General features: G+C 43.9%; 1 protein-coding gene across 5 annotated transcripts in view; it reads right to left on the reverse strand.

Moving 5' to 3' along the window:
• Positions 1-21,750, reverse strand: part of FGF13 (fibroblast growth factor 13) — a 520,706-nt gene that overhangs the window by 102,476 nt on the left and 396,480 nt on the right. For 4 of the 5 annotated variants that reach the window (XM_069074163.1, XM_069074160.1, XM_069074159.1 and 1 more), the window contains one exon: positions 1,909-2,019. In XM_069074163.1, coding sequence (XP_068930264.1) covers positions 1,909-2,019 — 111 coding nt within the window. Of the gene's footprint in view, positions 1-1,908; positions 2,020-4,279; positions 4,504-21,750 lie in introns of those variants that run through there. The other variant, XM_069074162.1, reaches the window with a different exon arrangement.

A 21,750-nucleotide genomic window follows, 5' to 3' on the forward strand; every position in this document is an offset into this window, starting at 1 on the left:
GAGAGAGAGAGAGAGAAGAAGAAGAAGAAGAAGAAGAAGAAGAAGAAGAAGAAGAAGAAGAAGAAGAAGAAGAAGAAGAAGAAGAAGAGAAGGAGGAAGAGGAGGAGACAGGAAAGGAAAAGAAAAGAAAGTATATGTATTGGGGAAGGAAAGGGCACAAATGTTACCATATAAACTTGATGCATTTGGTTGAATCAAGGCAGGAATACAGCTTACACCATCTGTATAAACATAGCTATTATATCTAGAAAAACAATTTGTAAAATGTGCTATGGATGAATTCGGTTTATCAGTCTTTACATGGCATAAGAGATGACTCATTTTTTAATTTTCTTTTTTATAAAACATACATGTGAACACTGGATTCACAATAACTGTCTTTTATGTGGGAGCTGGAGAAGGTGCTGAAGATGAAACTGGGTGAGACCTTGAGGTTGGGTGTGGTCAGCTAATATCTAAAATATGAATAAGCCTCCATTTCTACTGCAGAAGGTCCTGTTTTTCTTCTGCAGTCTGATATATCACTCTAAAGGACTGAAGTTCTCCTATCAATTAGAGTACTGCCCAAATTGTGATACATAGATATAGTCTACAATATTATTTTATTGATGAACGTGATGTTCTACCCTTCATCATCCTTGAAAAAATGATCAAACTAAAAGTCAGCTTTACACATCACTGAGAACTGGGCAGTAAGGTGTAAATTAAGGGATGTTCACTAGGATATTGCTGGTCATACATGCTTTAATAATAACGACAATAATACAGCTTGCCGTAAAGCAATAATTCAAGTGGTTATTAAGGATTTTTCTCATCCCAGGCACCAGAAGAGGCTTCTTTCAGGGTAGGTGATGGCAGCTCTCTATGCAGTATGCTCTTGGGCATCTGCTCAGAAGATATAACTAAAGGACTTATTAACACCTTATACTGGGACCCTTCTCTATGGGCTTGTTATCAAGGGGCAGTGCTACTCTAAGGATGGAGCTGAGCACTCATTAGCAGAGAAAATATGAAACTATATCTGCTCTTCTGGGCTATGTTCCTAACCAACCTTGATGTTTACCAAGCATTTCTGGGGCAGTACAAATTGAAGAAAATACACCACACATTCGCAGATCACATTATAATAATGTTGTAGCTAATTTAATGAGTCTGAATGCAAATAATGACATGAAATAAATTATAATCATTTAAATAAGTGCTTTCAGTGCCCGTGAAGACTTTTTTCCTCTCCTCTCATGTAAAGGAAAGGACATATAATTAAGAATAATGTAACTTCTCGGTCATATATACACGATAGTGAACAATGTCATTTTAAAAAATATTTCCCTTTGGTTCACCATTTGAATCTCCATCTTTATCTTCGCTTAAAAGTTGGTTAAGAAAGGACAAACTAAATTGCATTATCTGTCTAAGATCTCTCAAGTCGTCAGGTCTCAATTAGTGTATGAGTTATCAGAAGAAAAAAATGTGAATGCTCTGTAGAAATAATGATTTTTCATGACATGTAACAACTCTGCTCTCTTAGGATCAGACCCCTCTTAAGAGGGGAGAAAACATTCTATTTCAGGCTCAGTGTGTGGGTGAGTAAATTTTCTGTGGGGAAAATGTAATAAAATCCAAAGGACAGACATAAACCTATCGAGATTGCCATGGAGATGACATTTGGATTGCGTTTTGGAGGGTGTCAACATTATTTCCTATAGGTCATTGTTTTAATTGTTTTTGTGTGTGCCCTGATTCTTTTTTTAGTAAAATTAAAAAAAAAAACACAGGAATTTACAGTGAGAATGTTGTTGGCATCCATGTCAGGAAATGACAAAAATGAACTTATGGGGGTGAGGGGAACGAACAATATTTTACCAAATACACCAAGGTAATCTATTTATTTATTCTATAGACACTTACTGTAGGTACTGTCTTCCTCTTTTGTCCCATCAACTGTTCCATCTGCCTGCAGCTGCAGGTGGTATCCTTGTCTGCTGTATAGCTTTGTAACTATACCCTTAAGTTGGGGCTCTGTAAATAAAGCAATCATCAGGTTAATTGCAAATATGTGAACATGGACTTGCATCATCTCTGATTTCACCGGGCAGTTCTAGAACATTCTGTGTCAACTACGACAGAATACATTTCTATAAAGGCATCCTGCTGAAGATGAAAATCTCCAAGTTTCAAAATCAATCTCTAATATGATTAAACATGGCTTTAGACACTGTAATGTAGGCGAGAACATCAAAGCTGCTTACGGTGTCTACAATTTGAACAGTGTGTCACCCAGGCTTAAAAAGCACCTCCCTAGCTCATTGTAGATTAAGGATATGCTGGCAAACGGCGGCTTCTACCTTTTTAACAAGGTGCAATTTCTCATATGGGAGGAAAAGGAGGACTACAAAGATAATTTAGAGTTGCTTGCCAATCAGGGACCAAAAGACATACACACTGAGATTTCCTGCCCAAGTACTTCAATTCAAATAAACAAAAAGAGCACACACACACACACACACACACACACACAGCCCTGGATGGATCAAAGAACTTGTAATTATCCAATGCGACTTAGATGCAACAGAGCAAGAGAAAAGGAGAGAGGGCAGAACGCAGGGAGCTATCAATTTAAAATTTAAACAGCCTTCTCAGAGGTCCATGTATATTACTGAACAGGTCAAAAGATGCAGTGATGCAGTGTTGGCTGTTTTTTTTCTGAATATAAAATGATTTCATAACTCATTTTGAAACTTAATCTCACAAAACAGCATATCCCAATAGCCTTATCTAAGAGTAAGATGATTATGCAATAGGCTTCACTCCAAATTCATCTGGTTTAATCATAAAAATCACAAGAACCCAAATCTGCTTTTCTGAGTCCAGACATCTTGCACATCATATGCTCATGCTGACTTATATGACACTAACATGTTTCACTTTGGAAATGCAAAAACCCATTTCCTATGTGCCCAGACCTGCATGTGTATGTGTAAGATACAAGCACAGAAATGACAGGAGATGGATAAGTAGCTTTTTCTGTAATAATATTTACACCAAAGAAAACAAAATGATCCAGTGAACTTCTTTTGGTTAAGATTTGGTAGAAAAGGCTTCCTGCGTCAAGGCTAGATGTCTTCCTCATAACACCAAGAGATATGCCAAAATCACTTCTCCCCTTCCCCCTTCCCCCCCATACCTCTGAAGATTGCTATTTCTACCCATAGGTCTGGACAGAGGCACCCCAATTTGCCAATTTCAGATTTCCTCCTTGGCAGGATAAGGAGGTAATCAAGGATTTCTTCGTCTCAGTCTTCAATTATTACCCAGCTTAATCAGCTAGCTCTGTGGTAAGGTACAAGCAGAATGTGTGTGTGTGTGTGTGTGTGTGTGTGTGCGCGTATGCGTGTGTGTGGTGTGGGGGAACAAGAATTTCAAAGCTGCACCACAGCTGTGCCTCAAGACACTGATACATGATGAAAAGAAACGAAACACCCAAGCAAGGGAAATCCCTGCCTCCCGAGGTGTAAGATAGCAGGTAAAGGATAAGAAATACAGTTTAGAATAAGGGGAAAGAGGGATTCCCCCTGGTTTTCTTATAAGAACAGTAAGGGGATGGGGGGGGGGAATGGGATATATGGCCAAAACCTAGCTTTCATCCTGAAATTTCTATGTCATCCACATGACAGCCCTGCCCTATTAGGAATACATATTATAGGCATGTTTGTTGCATGAAGGAGTCTGTATGCCCTGTTTGTGGGCATGCCTTGCTGACCCCTGGCTAGGGCTCTGTTGCTTCTCCCCCCCCTTTCTTTTCCTCTCATCTCCCCTTTCCTTCTCCTCCTCTTCCTCGCTCCCCTCTCCTCCTCCTCCCCCTCCCCTCCTCCTCCTCCCCCCTCCCCTCTTCCTCCCCCTCCTTCCCCTCTCCTCCTCCTCCCCCTTCTTTCCCTCTCCTCCCCCGCCCTCCTCTCCTCTTCTCCCCCTCCCCTCTTCTCCCCTCCCTCCCCCACCAACAGTTGCACTGCAGCAAACATGAAACTGTCACGAAGGAGGCCAGGAACGCATCGCCTTCCCACGCACGCACATACACACCGAACCGAACCGCACCAACAAGCAACAACAACAACAACAAAAAAAAACAAAAACAAAACAACAACAAACCACTTTCAAGGCTGAGCTACCAACAGGGAATGAAAGTCCAGGGGCAGGGGGTGAGGGCGGAAGAAGGGATCCTGTCTTTGATAAGAAATCTCAAAGCAGAAAGAAAGAAAGAATAAAATCAATTTGCCCAGACCTGGTCTTCTCCTCCGCCTCTTCTTGGAGCCAAAGAGTTTGACCCGGGAGAACACATTCAACTTGTTTTTGTCGCAGCTGCCCTTGCTTTTGCTAGGGCTGCTGACACACTTGCAGGCGTTAGACTTCTCGCGCTCCCGGGCTTGCCTCTTCTGCCTGATCAGGGAACTGGCGATCGCAGCCGCCATGGCCACTAGCCCCAGCACCTCGCTGCCGCCCGGTTCCCCCCTGCTGCTGCTGCTGCCGCTGCCGCTCCCGCCCGCCTCGGCGTTAGCGCCGCCGCCGCCGCGCTGGCGCTGCCGCGGCCGCTACCGCCGCCGGCTGCTCTGCTGTTCTTTACCTGCGCCTCAGACTCGAAGGCTCAGAGAAAAAACAGCAGCGAACATGCTGCGCTTACCCGCACCCTAGACGAGCTTGGACTCCTCAGGAGCGCAGCGCAGCGCAACACAACGCAATGACAGGCGGCGGTGGCCGCAGCAGCTGCGGTGGGCGAGGGGAGGCGAGGCGAGGCGCGCGCCGCCCCCGGGCCCTGGAAGGGGGGAGGGAGAGGGAATTCAAGACGCGCAGAGACCCGCAGAGACACACACGGGGGTCAGGGAGACACACGAAGAAGGGGGGGAGTCACAGAAAAAGAGGGAGTGAGAAAGACAGCGAGAGAGAGAACGAGTAAGAGAGCGAGACACAGAGACACAGAGAGACAGACAGAGAGACACAGAGAGAGGAAAAAAGAGAAAGAGAAAGGGGCAGAGAGAAAGACAGAAACAGAGAGAAGGAGAAGGAGAAAGAGAATAAAAGAGTGGCAAAGAGAGAGAGCGACAGAGAGAGAGAAAAAGAGAAGATGGAAAGAGAGAGAGAGGCAGAGAGACAAAAAGAGAGGGAGAGATAGAGGGAGAGACAGAGGGAGAGAAAGAGGGAGAGGCAGAGGGAGAGGCAGAAAGAGAGGCAGAGAGCGCTCAACGGGCGTCCAGCACTCCAGGCACCCAGCGAGCGAGTGAGCAGGAGCAGGACAGAGCCGCTGGCCCCTTGGCCTCGAGGACACACACGCGCACACACACACACAGCGCGCTCAGCGCGCGCACACACCATGCAGACAGAGGGACGCACGCAGCAACAGCAGTAGCAGCAGCAGCAAGCCCAGTCACAGACAGAGGCAGAGCCACAGGCGCGCGCTCCGTTCTGCTCTGGACGATGCTCTGAGCTCAAGTCCAAACCAAACAGGTCCAGGACAGTGGTGCCCCCGCCCCCCCCTCCTCTTTGCCTCCGCCCCCGCCTCCGACACCGCCCTTTGCGGTAAGGGGTGGGTGGGAGGGGGGAGCTGCTCTCTCTTGCCTTTGAGTCCCGGCAACTTCTCGCCCCCTCCTCCGCGCAGGCGAAGTTGGCAAGTGGCAGCTTTTGGAAAGGGTTCCCACAGGTAAAAGACCTGGCCGTCTAGCTGCTGCTGTCGCCCCCACTGCCGCCGCCACTGCTCTCTGACCCCAGGCACGATCGCATCATGATGCCTTTCACTCACTAGACACTGACCCCAAGAGTGTGACCACCAGGTCCCCCTCTACTTCCCTCCTTTTATTTCCTCTCCTCTCTCTTCTTTCGTTCCTCTCTCCTGCTTTCCTCTCCCTCCTTTCCAGGTCTTTCTGTACTCCTCCCCCTTCTCTTCCCTCCCCTCAGTTCCTCTCATTTCCCCCCTCCCCTCTCTCTTCTCCTTTCCTCACCTACCCTCTCCCTTCTCTGCTCCCTCCCTTTCCCCCTCCCCTTCCCTTCTCTTCTCCTCCTAGGTTCTCCCTTCCCCTTTTCTCCTATTCCCTCCTCCCTTTCCCTCCCATAATCTCCCTTCTTTTCCCTTCTACTTCCCAGCTCTCGTCTCTTCCTTTCCTTTTCCCTTTCTCTTTATTTTGCCTTCATTTGCCTTTTTGTCCACCAGCCTTTCACTCTTTTTCTCCTTCCTTCTCCCAAGGAGAGATACAAGTTAAGTGATTGACAGAAAAACAAATATTCTTCTTTCCTTTCTCCTTTCTCCTCTTTACTTCCCTCTTTCCTTTTCCTGCCTCTTTCCCCTTCTCCTCTTTCCCTTCCTCTTCTCTCCTCCATTCTTTCTTTTTCCCCCTCCTCTTTCCTTTTCCTCCCCTCTCCCCTTTTTTTCTTCTTTCCATCTTTCTCCTCCCTTCTTCCTTTTCTCCTCTCTTCCCTCTTCCCTCCTCCTTTTCTCCCCTGCCTCTACTTTCTCCAGCCAGCTTTTCCCTGCCTTCTCCTCTCTTTCCCCCCCTCCCAGTTTCAGAACCCCTCACACCTGACTCCTCTCCTGCAGAGTGTGAGTGTATGAGTGTGTATGAGAGAGTATATGTGATGCATGTAGATTTCCTGTTTCCCTTCCCCTCCCTCTTCCTGGAAGGAAGACTGCAGGAAGAAAGGGTGACCAGGCACACAGGGCTGAGGTGGGTCTGGCCTGGATTTGAGGGGAATCTTTGGGGGCTCAGCTTTCCAGGACTCTTTAGGAAGTCCCCCTCTCTAGGAGAACACTGAATAGAGGGGTTGAGGGCGCCTGGATGGCTCCCCACCGGCCCCAGAAACAGCAGCGGCTTTACCAGAAGGAGGGACTGCGGCAAAGGGAGCCACAGGTCAGTGGAGGCCGTGCAGCCCGCCACCCAGTGGTCTGTGCGCACTGCTCATTTGGGGCCCAACGGTGCAGTCGTTTTGAACCCCAATCCTGCCCCACTCCCCATCCTTCTTCGGGTCAACCTGGGATCCAAGAAGAGCGTAGGGATTAGGGGGAAGACACAGTAAGGCATGAGAATTTTGAGAGCTATTCGAATTTCTTTTTTTCTTTTAATCACTGACTTGTGGCTCCTTGTGCTCTAATCTCTCACCTCTGTGAGCCAGAAGAGAGGTTCTTTCACCCTCTGCTTCCACTCACCCTTGTTTCTCAAGTGCACACACAAAACCTCTCCCCGACTCTTTCGGGAACCAAATACAAAGCTAACCTGGTCTTCTGACTTCCTATATCAATTTCCATGCACAATTCAAACACGTTTACATACTCCCTTTTCCTCATGTTCTATGAAGGAAGAAGGGCCATTGGTGAAGAAGAATCAGATTTGCAAATGCAAATAAGAAATATGTCCTGTCCACCACCCCAATCACTGGCTAAACCCAATCATTTTCCCAGCTCCTTTCTTGCCCCCTTTTCTCTTGCTCTTTTCAAATCTGACGCAGGCATTAGACCAGATGCTTTGCACATCTCCAGGCTCATTCCCCTTACTGCAAAGGACGGCTTTTTTTCCCCAGACTTATTAAACCAACATGGCTGAAACAATTAACAGTCAGAGTCAGTTTCCAGTACTTCTCACAAGAAGCTATTGCCCAGTTCACTCCCACATGTGTGTATGTCCTTGATAAGGAACACTGGTGTGTGTCTGGGAGGCAGGTGTTTTTTCAAAGAGAAGCCTGCTGGCTTGGTTAGTACTGAGTATCTAGGGAGACTTCTGGCAAGAACCCTTCCATTTTCTGCGGGTTAGTCTCCTCATTTGCTCTTTCGGCTTTTTAAAGATGGTTAGAAAGGGAGGGGGTGGGAAAAGGAAGATGGAAGGAAGTAAAAAGAGGAATTGAAGGTAAAGAAAAAAATAACAGTGGTTGAAGAGGAAGAAACGAGGGAAGAAAATGGAAAGGGTTGATTGGAAAGAAAGAAAATGTGAGGAAGCAAATGCAGGGGATGGAAAGAAGAAAAACTGGAGGAAGCAAATGGAGGAATTAATTTTTAAAAAGAAAAGAGGAAATAGGGAAGATTCAAGGGTACAGAGAAAGAAAATGGACAGAAGGAGAAAGGAGAGGTTGTTGGAAAGAAGGAAAATAGAAGGAAAAATTGAGAGGTAAAAGGAAAAGGGAAGAAAGGAATGGAAGGGTGGTTGGAAAGAAGGAAATTAGAGGGAAAAATTCATGAGTGGCGAGAAGGAAAATGTAAGGAAGAGAATTGGAAAGTAGTTGGAAAGAAGGAAAATCAACATGGGAAAGGAAGGGAATAATCATTTATATGGCACCTACTATGTGCCAGGCACTGTACTTAATGCTTTACAGATATTATCTCACTTGATTCTCACAGCAACCCTGTGAGGTAGGTGCTAATGCCCCCATTATCCCATTGAGTAAACTGAGGCAAACAGTGATTTGCCTAGAGTCACATAGCTACTAAGTAGCTGAGGCCATGTTTGAACTCGGGTCATCCTGTTTCAAAGCCCAGTTGTGTCACCAACTGAGTCCTAAGTGAAGTTATTAGAAGTGGAACACATGAGAGTGATGTCAAGAAGAAAAATACGAGGGAAAAGGCAGGGGTAGAGAGAAGGAAAATGGAAGGAAAGATATGGAAGGGGTGGTTGGAAAGAAGAAAAGTAAATGGAAGGAAGATGGTGAAGGTTCTCAGATCATTCAAAACAGGGATCAGTTATAAGAACTGGACATGTTCAGAGGCAGAAAAGAAGTCTTTAGGGGGCCAGAATAGCTATATTCAAGAGTCTGAAGGGCTATCCAGTGAAAAAGGGATCAGTGGGGTTCTGTTTGGCCCCAGAGGGCAAAAGAAGGAGCAGCAGCCATGGAAGCTACACAGGGATAGGCTTGCCAATGCAGCTCAGAAGGTAGGGACTCATCATTCCTAGGGGTTTCTGAGTCAGATGTTGTGGAAGGGGTACAGGTTTATAAGGCCTCTGACTGGCCGGTCTTTGAGGTTCCTTCTCATTCTGAGAGAGTGTTAGTTCTCTGTCCCAGAGTCAGTCTTTCCTCCTGAGTGCCAAGCCCAGAATAAGATGAAGCCATTCCCAGGCAAAGACCGATACTCTGAATATCTTCCCCATCAAAACAGAGATCCCAGTAAGTGTTCTCTACCATGGTCTCCAGGGGCAGACTCCAGTCTTGAGACAATTTAGTCAATTTCTGTTCTCACTGCACCAGGTTGGAATGTTCTTCACTTCCGTAGCCAATGTAGCTCTTCTCTTCATTTTAGAGTTCAATTTACTAAGTCAAGTGAATAGAGAATGAAGGCAGAAAGACACCGGTTCAATTCTTATCTCTCACATATCCAGGCTACGTGAATCTAAGTGAACAAATTACTTCCTATTTCTGTGCCCTCGTGTAACTCTCAAAGGCTGATAGGGTGTGCCACCTGCATGAGTAGATGGACTTTCTTCTTCCAGAAATGCTCTTTACTGATGAAATCACAGGACTGATCCCTATCCATTTACTAAGTAACTTTCTCTGACTTCTTTGCCTTCCGCAATCTCTAAATTCTTACTAACCTCACTGGGAAGAATGAAAGTGAAGGTTTATGGTCACTCACACTGACCACAAAGGTTCTTTGAAGGATGCCTGTTGACTGGCTTGGCCAGTTTCATGGATATTTGAAGAAAATGGACACCTCCAGGAATATATAGCACTTGAGATGACAATGTTTCTATATCCCCAGCACATAACATTGTACTTGGTACATAGAAGCACTTGATAAATTCTCATTCATTTGTTCTGAATAATCATGGTTACCAATCATTTTACACACATGATCTCACTGAATCCTTGTAACAACCCTGTGGTGTAGGTACTGCAGGGATGGTTATCCCCATTTGACAGATAAGGAAATAGAGAGGCAAGCAGGTAATATAGATGCCAAGAGACAAAGTTAGGAATCAAACCCAGACCCTTTGATGTCAAATCTCCATGTTCTTTACATTGTACCACACTTCCCCTTTTTAAAGATCACACAAATTCACTCTGATATTGCATGGAGCCATGCAGTCCAACTAGGGTGTATTTTTAACAGTTAGTGGTACACTCTAGCTAAACACCACACCCTCTCACAGTGAACCAAAGAAAAAATGAATAGGATTACTAGGGCTTGAGGAAGGGAGAAAATAATGGTCAACTAGTCAACATACATTTATTAAGCTTACTAAGTGCAAGACACTGTTTTAAATCCTTGGGAAAGAAAGGCCAAAATATAATCCCTGTACTCAAGGAACTTACATTCCAGTGGTGGATACAAGAAGCAAAGAACTCATACTTGTTATCTATATGTACACACACACACTTAGAGAGAAGGTACTAACAGTGGGGTGGAATCAGGAAAGGTCTCATGTAGAAGGTGGGATTTAATCTGAATCATGAAGGAAGCCAGGAGATGAAAAGGGAAACTTTGCAGGCATAGGGGACAGCCAGGGCAAAGACACTGGGCTGAGAGATGATGAGGTGTCTACACTGTCCCTACTGGACATTTTGCTTGAATGAGGGGTTCTAAGTTCAGCCAGACATCGTGATGTGTACGAAGCACGACACCAGGCTAGCCACTGCCCTCTCGTCATATCACTTTTTCACCTAAGGTCCTGTGGCTTTTCTCTAGCTGAGCACAGTTCAGCTCTCAGGCATTCTCTGAGCAATATGTCTCTATGCATGTTTTCTTGAACTTACCTAGAGCAGCACTGAGAAAGTGGGAAAACACCAAAAAGCACAGAAATGGGAGACAGGACAACTGACTTCTAGATCTTGCCCTGCCATCAATCACTCATGGAACTTGAACCCTGAAAGGTTTGCTTCCATTTTCGCACCAGCAAAATGAATTGGCTCCTAGGGTTCCTTCTGGCTCAGATATCCCATAATAATAGCTAACATTTACATAGCGTTTTAAAGTTTGTAAAGCTATTTACAAATATAGTCTCATGCCCAATGCCCCCCTTCCCCTCATCATGTCCTCCTCAGCCCAGTGACACTTGGTCTCTGGGTTGTTCCTCAAACAAGACCCTCCATCTCCCAAGGCCAGGCATTTTTCCCTGGCTGTCTGCCCCCCCCCCCATACCTACAATGCTCTCCCCTCAGTAGCACCACCCCATCCCAAGCTTCCCTTACTTTTTTTGAGTCCCAGTTAAAATCTCACCTCCTACAAGAAGCCCTTCCCAAGCCTCTTTAATATATTACTGCCTTCCCTCTGAAATTAGCTCCAATTGATCTGGATGGTATTTTCTAAGTACAGAGTTGTTTGACAGTTGTCTTCCCCATTAAGACTGTGAGCTCCTTGATGGCAGGAACTGTCTCCTGCCTTTCTTTATCTTCTCAGCAAATCAGCCCAGTGCCTGGTATACAGTGGGTGCTTAAGTTGTTGACTGACAAAAACTCTATGAGGTAGGAGCTATTATTATCCCTATTTTACAAATAAGGAAACTGAGGTTAAGTAATACAGGGCTATATAGCTAGTAAATGTCTGAAGCAGAATTTGAACTCGTTTCTTTCCAACTCCCAGACCAGCTTTCTATCTATTGTACTACCTAAAGACTTCATGAGTCACCCCCCTCCCTCCTGTAAATCAAAGCAAAATGTAACAAAGCACACTCTAGGACAACTGAGTATAATCCCCTAGACTATAGGTCCTTGAGGGCAGGGCTCCCATCTTATCCCGTATCTAATACAGTGTATTGTACATGGTAGCCACCTGACTTAAAATCTGTTTGGTTAATAAATGAAAATATGCATACACACATATGTACTGTGTACAATGGAGATACAGACATGAAAAAATAAAACACCTCTGTAAAAAATACTTTGGTTTCCATCACCTTCTTAACTCCCTATGAAGATCAGGCAGTACTGAATCATTTTTGCAAAGTTGTCTGGGAGAGTTATGGGAGTTATGGGACATAGATTTCTCGTCCTTTCTGTGAATCCCTTTTGGCAGGTCACAGATGAGGTGAAAGGAATCTGAGGAAACCTGCTCTCAGGAGCCTTCTCTCCAAGAGATACAGACACGCAAACAGACATGACAGTTATGAGCAAAAATCAAGACTAAGTGAGCCTCCTTTGGCTTCTGCAGTCAGGGAGGAATTAGCTGCTTCTGGGACACCGAGAAAGCAAGGGGGTGTAAAAGTAGCCTACTTCTGGGGGCTAAATCCCCTTTTCTTCTTTGCTCAGTCTGCTCCCCTCTTTCCAAGTCTATCAGCTCATAGATATTGCCAAGCACACAGCAGAAAGCTTTACATCTGAGACAGAGGAGTGGAATGGGAGCCAAGTTCAGAATCCAATAGGTCAGGAGCCTGGAGATGGCACCAAGATGGCAAGAGGCTTGACTGGACCCAGCCACCTTCTTTAAAGTACTTAGTTATGCCCCCAAAGCATTGGGGAAAGTCTGGGGCAAAATACAAATGAGCAGATTAGAGAAAGACCATTAACAAAGGCCATGCCACTTCACTGGAGTCCGTAAGAAAAATGCAATTTCAAGAAACCTTGTCAATGTCACACTGCTGGGATTCCAGGAACAGAAAGAGTGAGTTCAGCACTCCAGAACAGAATCTGGCACATTTCTGAGCTGGCAAAGAGTTGGTACTAGTCACAGACATGGAGGAGAGAAGCATCGGAATCAAAGGTTTCCCCCAAGACATTATTTAGAACAGGATAGACTGGCACTGGAGAATTGTTAGAGGTGTTGGGGGTTCATCTGGTTCAAGGGGACTTATCCTTTTTTATAGCATGGGCCCCTCTGAGAAAAATGTATGTACATGCAACACTTAAAAAATTGTCAGATTACAAAGTAAACCAAATAACATTGAAATAAAGTTAACAAAATAATAATACTAAAAAAAAAAAAGAAAACCAGGCTCTCACAGCCCAGAGGTTAAGTATTCCTCATGTAGTCCAAAGCCTTTCATTTTTCAGGGGTAGAAACTGAGGTGCACAGAAAGGTAATGACTAGCCCAACGTTTCAGACTGATTGACTGTCTTCATTTGTATGCAGAATAAAAAGCCGAGTAGCCCTGAGCACAGGTCTTATTGCTACAGTGTCCCTGTCTTCATTATGCCTTTTCTCCCAGATCATTTTCTAAATACTTAAGCTATAGCATTTACTGAAGCCACTCCTGATTTATATTTAAAATCAATTGGAAAAACACTGATTAATTCTGGTTCTCAAGAAAGAAAATTCTATAACCCCCATAAAAAGTTCATTATTCACTCATAATTAATTAACATTACAATCATAAAACACAGCTGACAGTCTTCGTTCCATCTCTGAACTCAGTTACTGGCCAGTTAATTAGCCGTGGGAACTGCAACAACAAGAGCTTCTGGCTTTGATGATCTCTTTGGCCATTCAGTCACCAGGACAGACAGAAATCTACAAGGGCTGGCGTAATGACGATAATAATAATCACGACTTATATAGCACCCGAAGGGTTGCAAAGTGCTCACGTGTCTTATCTCATCTGCTGCTCATCTGAGGTAGGAACCACACAAATTATTTCTCCCATTTTCCAGGTGAAAGTAAAGGTTTACCTCTTGTCCACAAAGGCAGACTAAAAGAAGACAAGCTTAGGCTGCAATATGCTTAAGTTATATTTCTCAGAACCTCAATGATCCATGGGTCCATATGTGTGGGCACCTATTACCCTGAAGAAGACAGACAAACTTCTACGGTGTAATGGACTATCCATGGCAGGAGGTTTCTGGTGATCAGCCAGTCTCCCACTTAGCCCTTGGATGACAACCCATGAGCCTAACCTTTGTTACCCCAATTTCATATTGGAAGAAAGCTCTGAATATATATGAAGAAGGAAGGACTTTCGGCAGTAAAGATCGTTAATTACAAGAATGGGCTCCCAAGGGAACTTCCTGAACCACTTTGTACAGAAACCTTTACAAGCACAACAGAATCTCATTTCTTTGGGATGGTGGAGGTATGAACCTACCTAGGGGTTGGTGAACACCTATTTTTCTGGACATATGATATAGTAATGGCATCTTACAAAGGAGTAGTTAGGCTAGAGGTGGCATCATAATATGGTGCAAAATCCACACTGCACAACAAAGACTGGTTTTAGGCCCATCTCTATCTCTTATTTCTAGCTTCCCGGGGCAAGTAGGCAGGACAGTGGATAGATTGCTGGACTTTGAGGCAACAAGAACCAAGTTCAAATCCAGCCTCACACATTAACTAGCTGTGTGACCCTGGGCAAGTCACATAACCTCTCTTATCTTCCATTTCCTCATGTATAAAATTGGGAGTATAATAATAGACACCTGCCAGGGTGTTTGTGAACATCAAATAAGAAAATTTATGTAAGCCTTAAAGTGCTACATAGATGCCACCATAAACTGTTACTCATCCTCTTTGGGCCTCAGCTTCCTCATCAGTATGATGGGGATAATGAAATTTGTGCCACTTACCTATCAGGTTGTTAGAAAAATTAAATCATAGAACAAACTTTGTAACAGTGAAGAATCATATACACACAAGTATAACCGTATATTATCTAAGGGGTGACATAAGGGCCTTGTTACTCTAGCCTGATATTTTTTTCTTTGACTCTAACAGAGCCCAGAAAGAGGATTTAAAATACAGGGGAAGGTTAGAGTCTGGTATAGAACTAGGACCATTGATGTTTGTTTGTTTTTTTAAAGCAATTGGGGTTAAGTAACTTGCTCAAGGTTACACGGCCAGTTATTTCTGGGTGTGGTGCTAAGTATCTGAGCCCGGATTCGATCTCCAGGTCATCCTGATTCTGGGGCCAGTGCCCTTACTTGCTGTGCTACCTGGCCGCCCCCCATTGATGATTTTTATGATATAAAGAGATTCTTGATTTCTTAAAGAACACTTGACTGATTTTATAGTTAACAATAATCTCTGATTTATACTCTGCCCTCCCTCCCCCCAAAATGTTTTTTTTTCCCTTAGAGAACACAGAAATAGTGGGAAATTAGTTTGGGCATGCCTAGGGATTCCATTCTTAATCCCTTCTTTCAGCTCCAGACACCAATTGGGAATGAAGAACATGTGGAACATGGGGGTGAGTGGTGTCTGTTCTGCTCACCAGCAAAAGCCAAGTGTGAGGTCCACCCGAGAAGGGCGAGAATCCACCACCAGACACATCTGCAGCCTTCTACTTGGCTTGAGCTTTGTAGACCAACAGTGGGTCCTTACATTGATTATTTGATGCATGTCCTCCCAAGATTGCTGCCCAAGTGTGAAACTCAAGTACCTTAGTCAGTATAGCTATATTTTAAATGGTATTTGCTGTCATTGTATAAGGTTGGGGTTACAAGGCTAGCTCTTTAAAAGCTGCTAGTTTCGTTCTACACACTATGTCGGCAATATAGGCATGACACCAGGTCAGCAGTGGTTCCAGGCTTATGGGTATGGAGCTAGGTTTTCCTTTAGCAGGGGAAATGAGCAAAATTTAACATAACATGTTTTGCCATTGGTCACTTTTTAAATAAACATTATATTAAATGAACAGCCACAAATGTTTGCAAATCACTAAACATCTGCATCATATTTCAAAAAGAATTATATAATTTAGAACCAGAATCAGAGAAATGTTTCTCATTTGTACATCAAAAATTTCCCATCACTACTTAAACTAACCTTTATTTTTCCTACACAAGGTAGAGAGAAAACTCACTGAGTATTTCCTTCTAGACAGAAGCCTTGGGGAAAGTGGGAAGGGGGAAGGATTGCACAGATCTCCATATTTGGCTAGGGTATTTTGGGGCTTCAGAGAAACTCTGGCATCAAAAAGCCTTGCAAGCAAGCATTTCCCATCTTTCCAGAAGTTTTTTACTGTCTTCATACCTTAGCCCAGGAATCCTGCTCATTAGCTCTTAGAGTGCTTTTGGAATTAATTCATGAGTCCTTTTAGTTTCTTTTAACAAGAGGGAAACTTACTTCCTCCTCCAGTGCTCCAGGCTCTCTAACCTTTCTGTTCCATGCTTTTTTTCTGCACCTACCAGCTTGCTTTGTGTCAGAAGAGTCAAACATTATGGCCAGCATGCAGGTGTGCAGTCCACTGCTTCGTGACTGTCCTTTTGCAATCAAGGGTTACCCTGGCAACCAGACTTACTAACTTACTCTAACATCCCCTCCCCTAAAAGATAGCCGAAATTATTATTCAATTTGTTAAGTGTATTCGATGACGCTTCTTCAATAACCTCTGCAGACTTCCAGCTAGGTTCGAACTGGCCTTCTTAGAAGGGTTTTTGTGTTGTTGCAGAAACTAGATTTTCAAACCTGCTTGAATACAACACGCCACATTTTAAAAGGGCCATCCCCCACAGCTCTCCTTGGAATTTTCCACACAGTACTATTCAGCCCAAGCATAGAGAAGAGAGTGGGGTCCACAAATGCACATCCAGAGATCAGGGTGGCAGTTGCTTGGATATTTGTGCAACTGCACAAACTCCTCTTCTGTGGTTCATTGCAAACTGAGTTAGCCTCGTTATACAGCTAATTTATCAACATCAGATTATCTATGGGTTTTAAAGCAGTGCAGTGGAAGGAATAGTGATCTAGGAGGCAGAAGTCCTGGGTTTACCTTCCAGCTCTGATGTTTACCAGTACGCTGACCCTGTGTGAGACACCTAACTCATCCCTAAGCCTCAGTTTCCCTCATATTGAAAAATGGGAGAAAATAATATTCATACTGCCTAGTTTATAGGGCTTCTGGGGGTAAGCTGCTTTTGCAATGCTAAAGCACTACTGAAATATGCAGCATTTTTCTATAGGTGGTATGGGCAGGAAACAGTGGTATGGAGCTAGGTTTTCATATTTGGTTAGGGTATTTTGGTCAAGAAAATCTTCAACAGTTCTTGTCTGATCGGCATCAGCAAGCTGTTTGGAAGAAACTGTCTCCCTTTTCCTCCTAATCATGTTCAGCACATATTGTCAAGAGTGGTGTTCAAGTGTACAGTTGCTGGTCGATTTCAAACGGCTATCAGCAGAGGGCTTAGTAGCAGTCCTCGTACTGGGAAGATGCCAATCAAAATGAAAATTAAATTGGCATCTGAACCACAGTGACTCAGCCATTCTGCTAATGCAGCAACTGGGTGAGCCGGAGAGCCTCAAGACCAGAGATGCCCATGTGGGCTCTTATTAAATGTGCTTGATGAAGACGATGGTAAGGGTGAGGATAAACTTTTAGCCCCTGGCTATGTGAAAGATAACAGGGGAGAGGGAAAAACAGCCAGTTTCTCAAGTCAGGTCATCCTAGTCTTTTTCTCTGTGCAGATTTGAATGTTCTTATCAGAGGGTGAACACCAGGGCATGGGGGGGGGGGTGGGGATAGAAGGGAGTGGAAATGAGTCCCAAGTCCCAAATCCTATGATCCTCACTATAGCCTTCTGTCTGAATAGAGAAATTCTGTCTCTGTATTATCTGCCAGGGTCTGACTGTTGTTTTGCCCGAGAAAAGAGAACTTAAGGGTACTCTTAGGGGGACTACTCTGGGGATTAAAAAGTACCTTTCTCTGCAAAGATTTTTCTTTGAAAAAGTAGACAAAAATAAAAAAATATATATGGTAGGTGGCCAAGTATGGGGATTAGCATGGCCAGTGAAAGTGACAGAGGTTTCTGATTTCTTACCACTGTGCCTGCCTTATCTCCAGAGCCCTACTGTTGGACCCCACCTCCCTGCCCGGCTCCACCAGGGTCCCTGCTGATAAAGGTCTTTTTTAGCTGATTCTTTCTTATTCCTCTCCTTTCCCACCTCCATTACAATTTCCTACCTCCAGGGTCTAATCCTCTCCAGGCCCATCTCTTAGGAAACCAGCTGTTCTAAAAGAGTCAGCTGGGCTGTGGTGGTAGCTAATGGGCTTCCTTCCCTTCTCAGGGGTCAACTGAAGATGAAGCCTTAACCCAAAAGAGGGACTCTAGTGGGGAGAATTGGAGGTGATTACTAGGCTAAAGGGAGAAACTGAAAAGGCAAGTGGGGTATTTGGGGATGCCTTGAATCAAAGCTTCTCTTGCCTATGTGCACTGCTAGCCTCATGAGGCTATGTATGTACACATGTGACTGGGCATAATACAGCTTCAGAAGCACTGGGATGGAAGGCTCAGGTCCCAGCACTATGACTGAAGAGTGGTAGACTCTTGGGTAAGGCCTTTCCTCTCCCTCAGACACAAAATGAGATGTTTAGAGTGGCTCAAAGGATGTCGAGATAAAATGAGACCTTAGGGATCATCCAGATCAATGAGTCTTAATCTGAGATCCATGACCTTGATTTAAAAATGTTTTTGGTCACTCTGTTTCAATATAATCAGTTGCCTTGTGATACATTTAAATACATAATTCTGCAAAGGGCTGTACCAGTTATAGCAGACTGCCTCCTAGAGGGGTCCAAGATCCAAAAATGGACCTAGACCAGTGCTTTCAATGTATAGGTGAAGAAATAGAGACAGACAGAGGGGAAGGTACATAGAGATAGGAAGGCAGCAAAATGACTCAGTGGAACAGGGAGAGAGACCAGGAAGCAGTGTGACAGTTCATAGGGAGCTGGATTTGAAGCTGGGAAGATCTGGGGTCAAGTCTCACCTCTGACACTCACTATGTGACCCTGGACAAGTCACTTAACCACCTAGTAGGTGGCTTTCTAAGGCTCTAAGTTGCAGAGAAGGGGCCACTCTAAACTTGTAGCAACAAAAGCACAGATCTAGTCCCTGTTCCTATCCTATGTGCCAGCCATTATACTGGGCACTAAGGATCCAGAGAAAATAGTTCCTGCACACAAGGAGTTTACTGTTTTGGGAAAACGAGCCATCCAGAAGTGACGGCAGGACTAGAGATCCTTAGCTAAAGAGGTAAGGAGGGAGTTCAATCTAGGCATGGGGGCCATTCAAAGCAAAGGCACTGAGATAAAGAAGCATGTGGCATTGTATGTGCTACCTTCATTGATCTCCTCTTCCTTCTATGCAGATAGACAAAAGCATTACTTAGATAGTCACTAGACCCATCCAAAAGAAAACATCAGCTCCTTTTCCTCTATTCATTTGTACATTGTTAGCAGATTGCCTGACTAGTATTATATATTGCTAGATAGAGAACTTTGGCAAGTGTTCCTCATCTAAAAGTGCCCCACGACCAAAGCAGCAAAGACTCTCCTGGCCTTCCATCAAAGGGAAGTCTAGGAAAAGAAAGCCAAAATTGTTAATGCAATTAGACTAGAAGAGAAGCCTCATCAGCCACCCGGCTGATGATGCTGAGGTGAAATGAACTGACACCAGGAACTCCTGTGTCTCATGAAATGGAAGGAACCTGCATCTGTTTGTCTGAGCCAAACATATATTAAAGAAACCATTAGACCAAGAAAGATTCTGGTCTCTGTGCTAGACTAACTCTGTTTGGACCTGCCCACTGGCAGCAAATTTTTAAACATTCACCTCTGCTTCAATAGGAATTTAGATAAAGAACATAACTTTACTTGATCCAACCAAGAATGTCAGAGCTAGAGATCAGCTAGTCCAGTTCCCTCACTTGATAGAGGAAACTGAGGCCTACAGAGGGGAAGTGACAGACACCCAAAGGACAGTCAGAAAGTTGTACATTCATAGATCTGAAATTGGGAAGGTAAATATGAAAACCTATTCCATGCTCACATTTTCAAATGCCTTTCTCGGAATTAAAAAGAAGTTTCTTTAAAAGAACATTGGAAGACTGGAAATGTACACATAGTTTATCCTGCATTTTCTTAGCTAGCCATGGAAGTGAAGGGCAATGTATACTTCAGAATTCACAAGTGAATTACAGAAAAGGGCAAGTAAGCACACTGGCCAAGCCAGAGGTGTTTTTCATTTCCTTTCAGTTGGAGGTGTGTATTTAGTTTGGAAATTGTATCTAACCTTTATTTTAACTCTCCTTTTCTTTGCCCTCTTTGGCAGATTTCACAATTCACTGGTATCCTGCAGACTTGGTGTCAAAAGAGTGCTGCCATGGAGGCACAGACTGCCTTGAAGTTATGAGTAGAGACAGGACATAGTGGATTCTCTCTCACTAGTAGAGCGAAGATTCAAATATATAATTTGAGGGTGAGCTTGTAAAAGGGTATTTCTATTCATAAATGAGTTAGTCTAGACAGCCTAGAGTCCTGAGACTCATTAATACCATGTAGATTCAAATCTTCTTTCTAGCTGTGTGACCCTGGACAAGTCACTTACCTTCTCAGAAGCTCACGTTCCTCATCTAGGGATAATGATAACCCTCATCTCTTAGGGTTGCTCCATCAAACCATCTAGGATCTGAGCTTTTCTTGGAGTGGGAAGAACACAGCCTACTTCAAACTTAAAAGACTTAGAAAGACTTTGCAATATGCAGAAAAGCTAACTGACTTATCCATGGTCATAGAGCTAGCAGGTGGCAGTGATGGGATTTGAACTCAGGTCTTCCTAACATCCACTCTGGCATTCTGTCCACTAGGCTGCCAAGTTGCTTCCTCCCAAGGCCATTGAGAAGGTTCCAAAGAAAGAAAGTCTGTATGATGGTTTGGAAACCTTAGAGCAAGAGCAGACAGAAAGGAGGGAAGAAGTGAATGGAAGATTGTGGAGAAAAAGAGCTTGCTTTTGCTTCAGGAAGACTCGACTTCAAATCTTGTCTCTGAAACAAACTAGTTACGTGACCCTAGGCACATCAATTCAATTCCCAGGGTCCTAAGCCACTCTCTAAGAGTGTTGTGTGTGTGTGTTTGTGTAGAAATATATGTGTATATATGTAAATATGTATGTATAATTATGTGTGAATATGTGCTCATAATTTTAGGTGGGAAGGGAAGGGAATAAACATTTGAGTGTCTATTATGTGCCAGGCAATGTGCAAAACACTTTTAACAAATATAATTTTATTGGTTCCTCACAACAACCTTGTGAAGGAGGTGCTATTATTATCCCCACTATATAGTTAAGGAAACTGAGGCAAACAGAGGTTAAGTGACTCAGGTCTTCCTGACTCAAAGTCTAGTGTTCTATCCAATGTGCCACTAGGTAACTCTGTCTAAGAGTATAAGGTACCAAAGAGTGGAGAGTTTCTTCACCACGAGCTCCAATAAATCAATAAAGTCAATAAAATGATTGTTCTTCCCCCCCCCCCGAAACAATAACAACATATAAAAATACCTGACTAGGTCAGTTTTTATTGGCAAAGGAAGACATAACAATACCTTTCCATTTCTATAGCAGTTTTAAAACACTTTCCTCACAATATAACCCTTTGTGTTAGATAATGTAGGCAATAATTAGCTCCATTTTAGGAATGAGAAACCTAAGACTCAGAGAGCATAAGTGACTTATCCAAGGTCACATAGCCAGTAAATGGCCAAACCTTCACATGAACTTAAATTTCCTGACTGCCAAATCCAGTATTCTCTCCCCTATGCCAGCAAAGGGAGGTATGGTTGCCTGAATCTCCCATAGCTACACCACCCTGGTGAGCAGTTTGGAAAGTTTTTTGAACTTTCTGGAGAAAGCAGTGACTTCCCTCATCAGTTACATCTGTGTGCTTTACGTTAACGACGGTATTTGCCCTTTACAACTCGGAAATCACTTATTCTGTGTATATACAGCTCAACCAGGAGTTGCCATAGAGATTTTGATCAATGCTCTGAAGCGGGGCCTAATTTGCACATTCCGTTGATTAGCTAAAGTTTTTGCTAAGCCATGCCAAGCCATTCCCTCCACTGCCATGACTAATCTCCAGAGTTGGCT

The sequence above is a fragment of the Petaurus breviceps genome, unplaced genomic scaffold, assembly GCF_028583685.1.
Source record: "Petaurus breviceps papuanus isolate PSGF00001 unplaced genomic scaffold, PetGlider_PUasm1.0 90881, whole genome shotgun sequence".
NCBI lineage: Eukaryota > Metazoa > Chordata > Mammalia > Diprotodontia > Petauridae > Petaurus > Petaurus breviceps.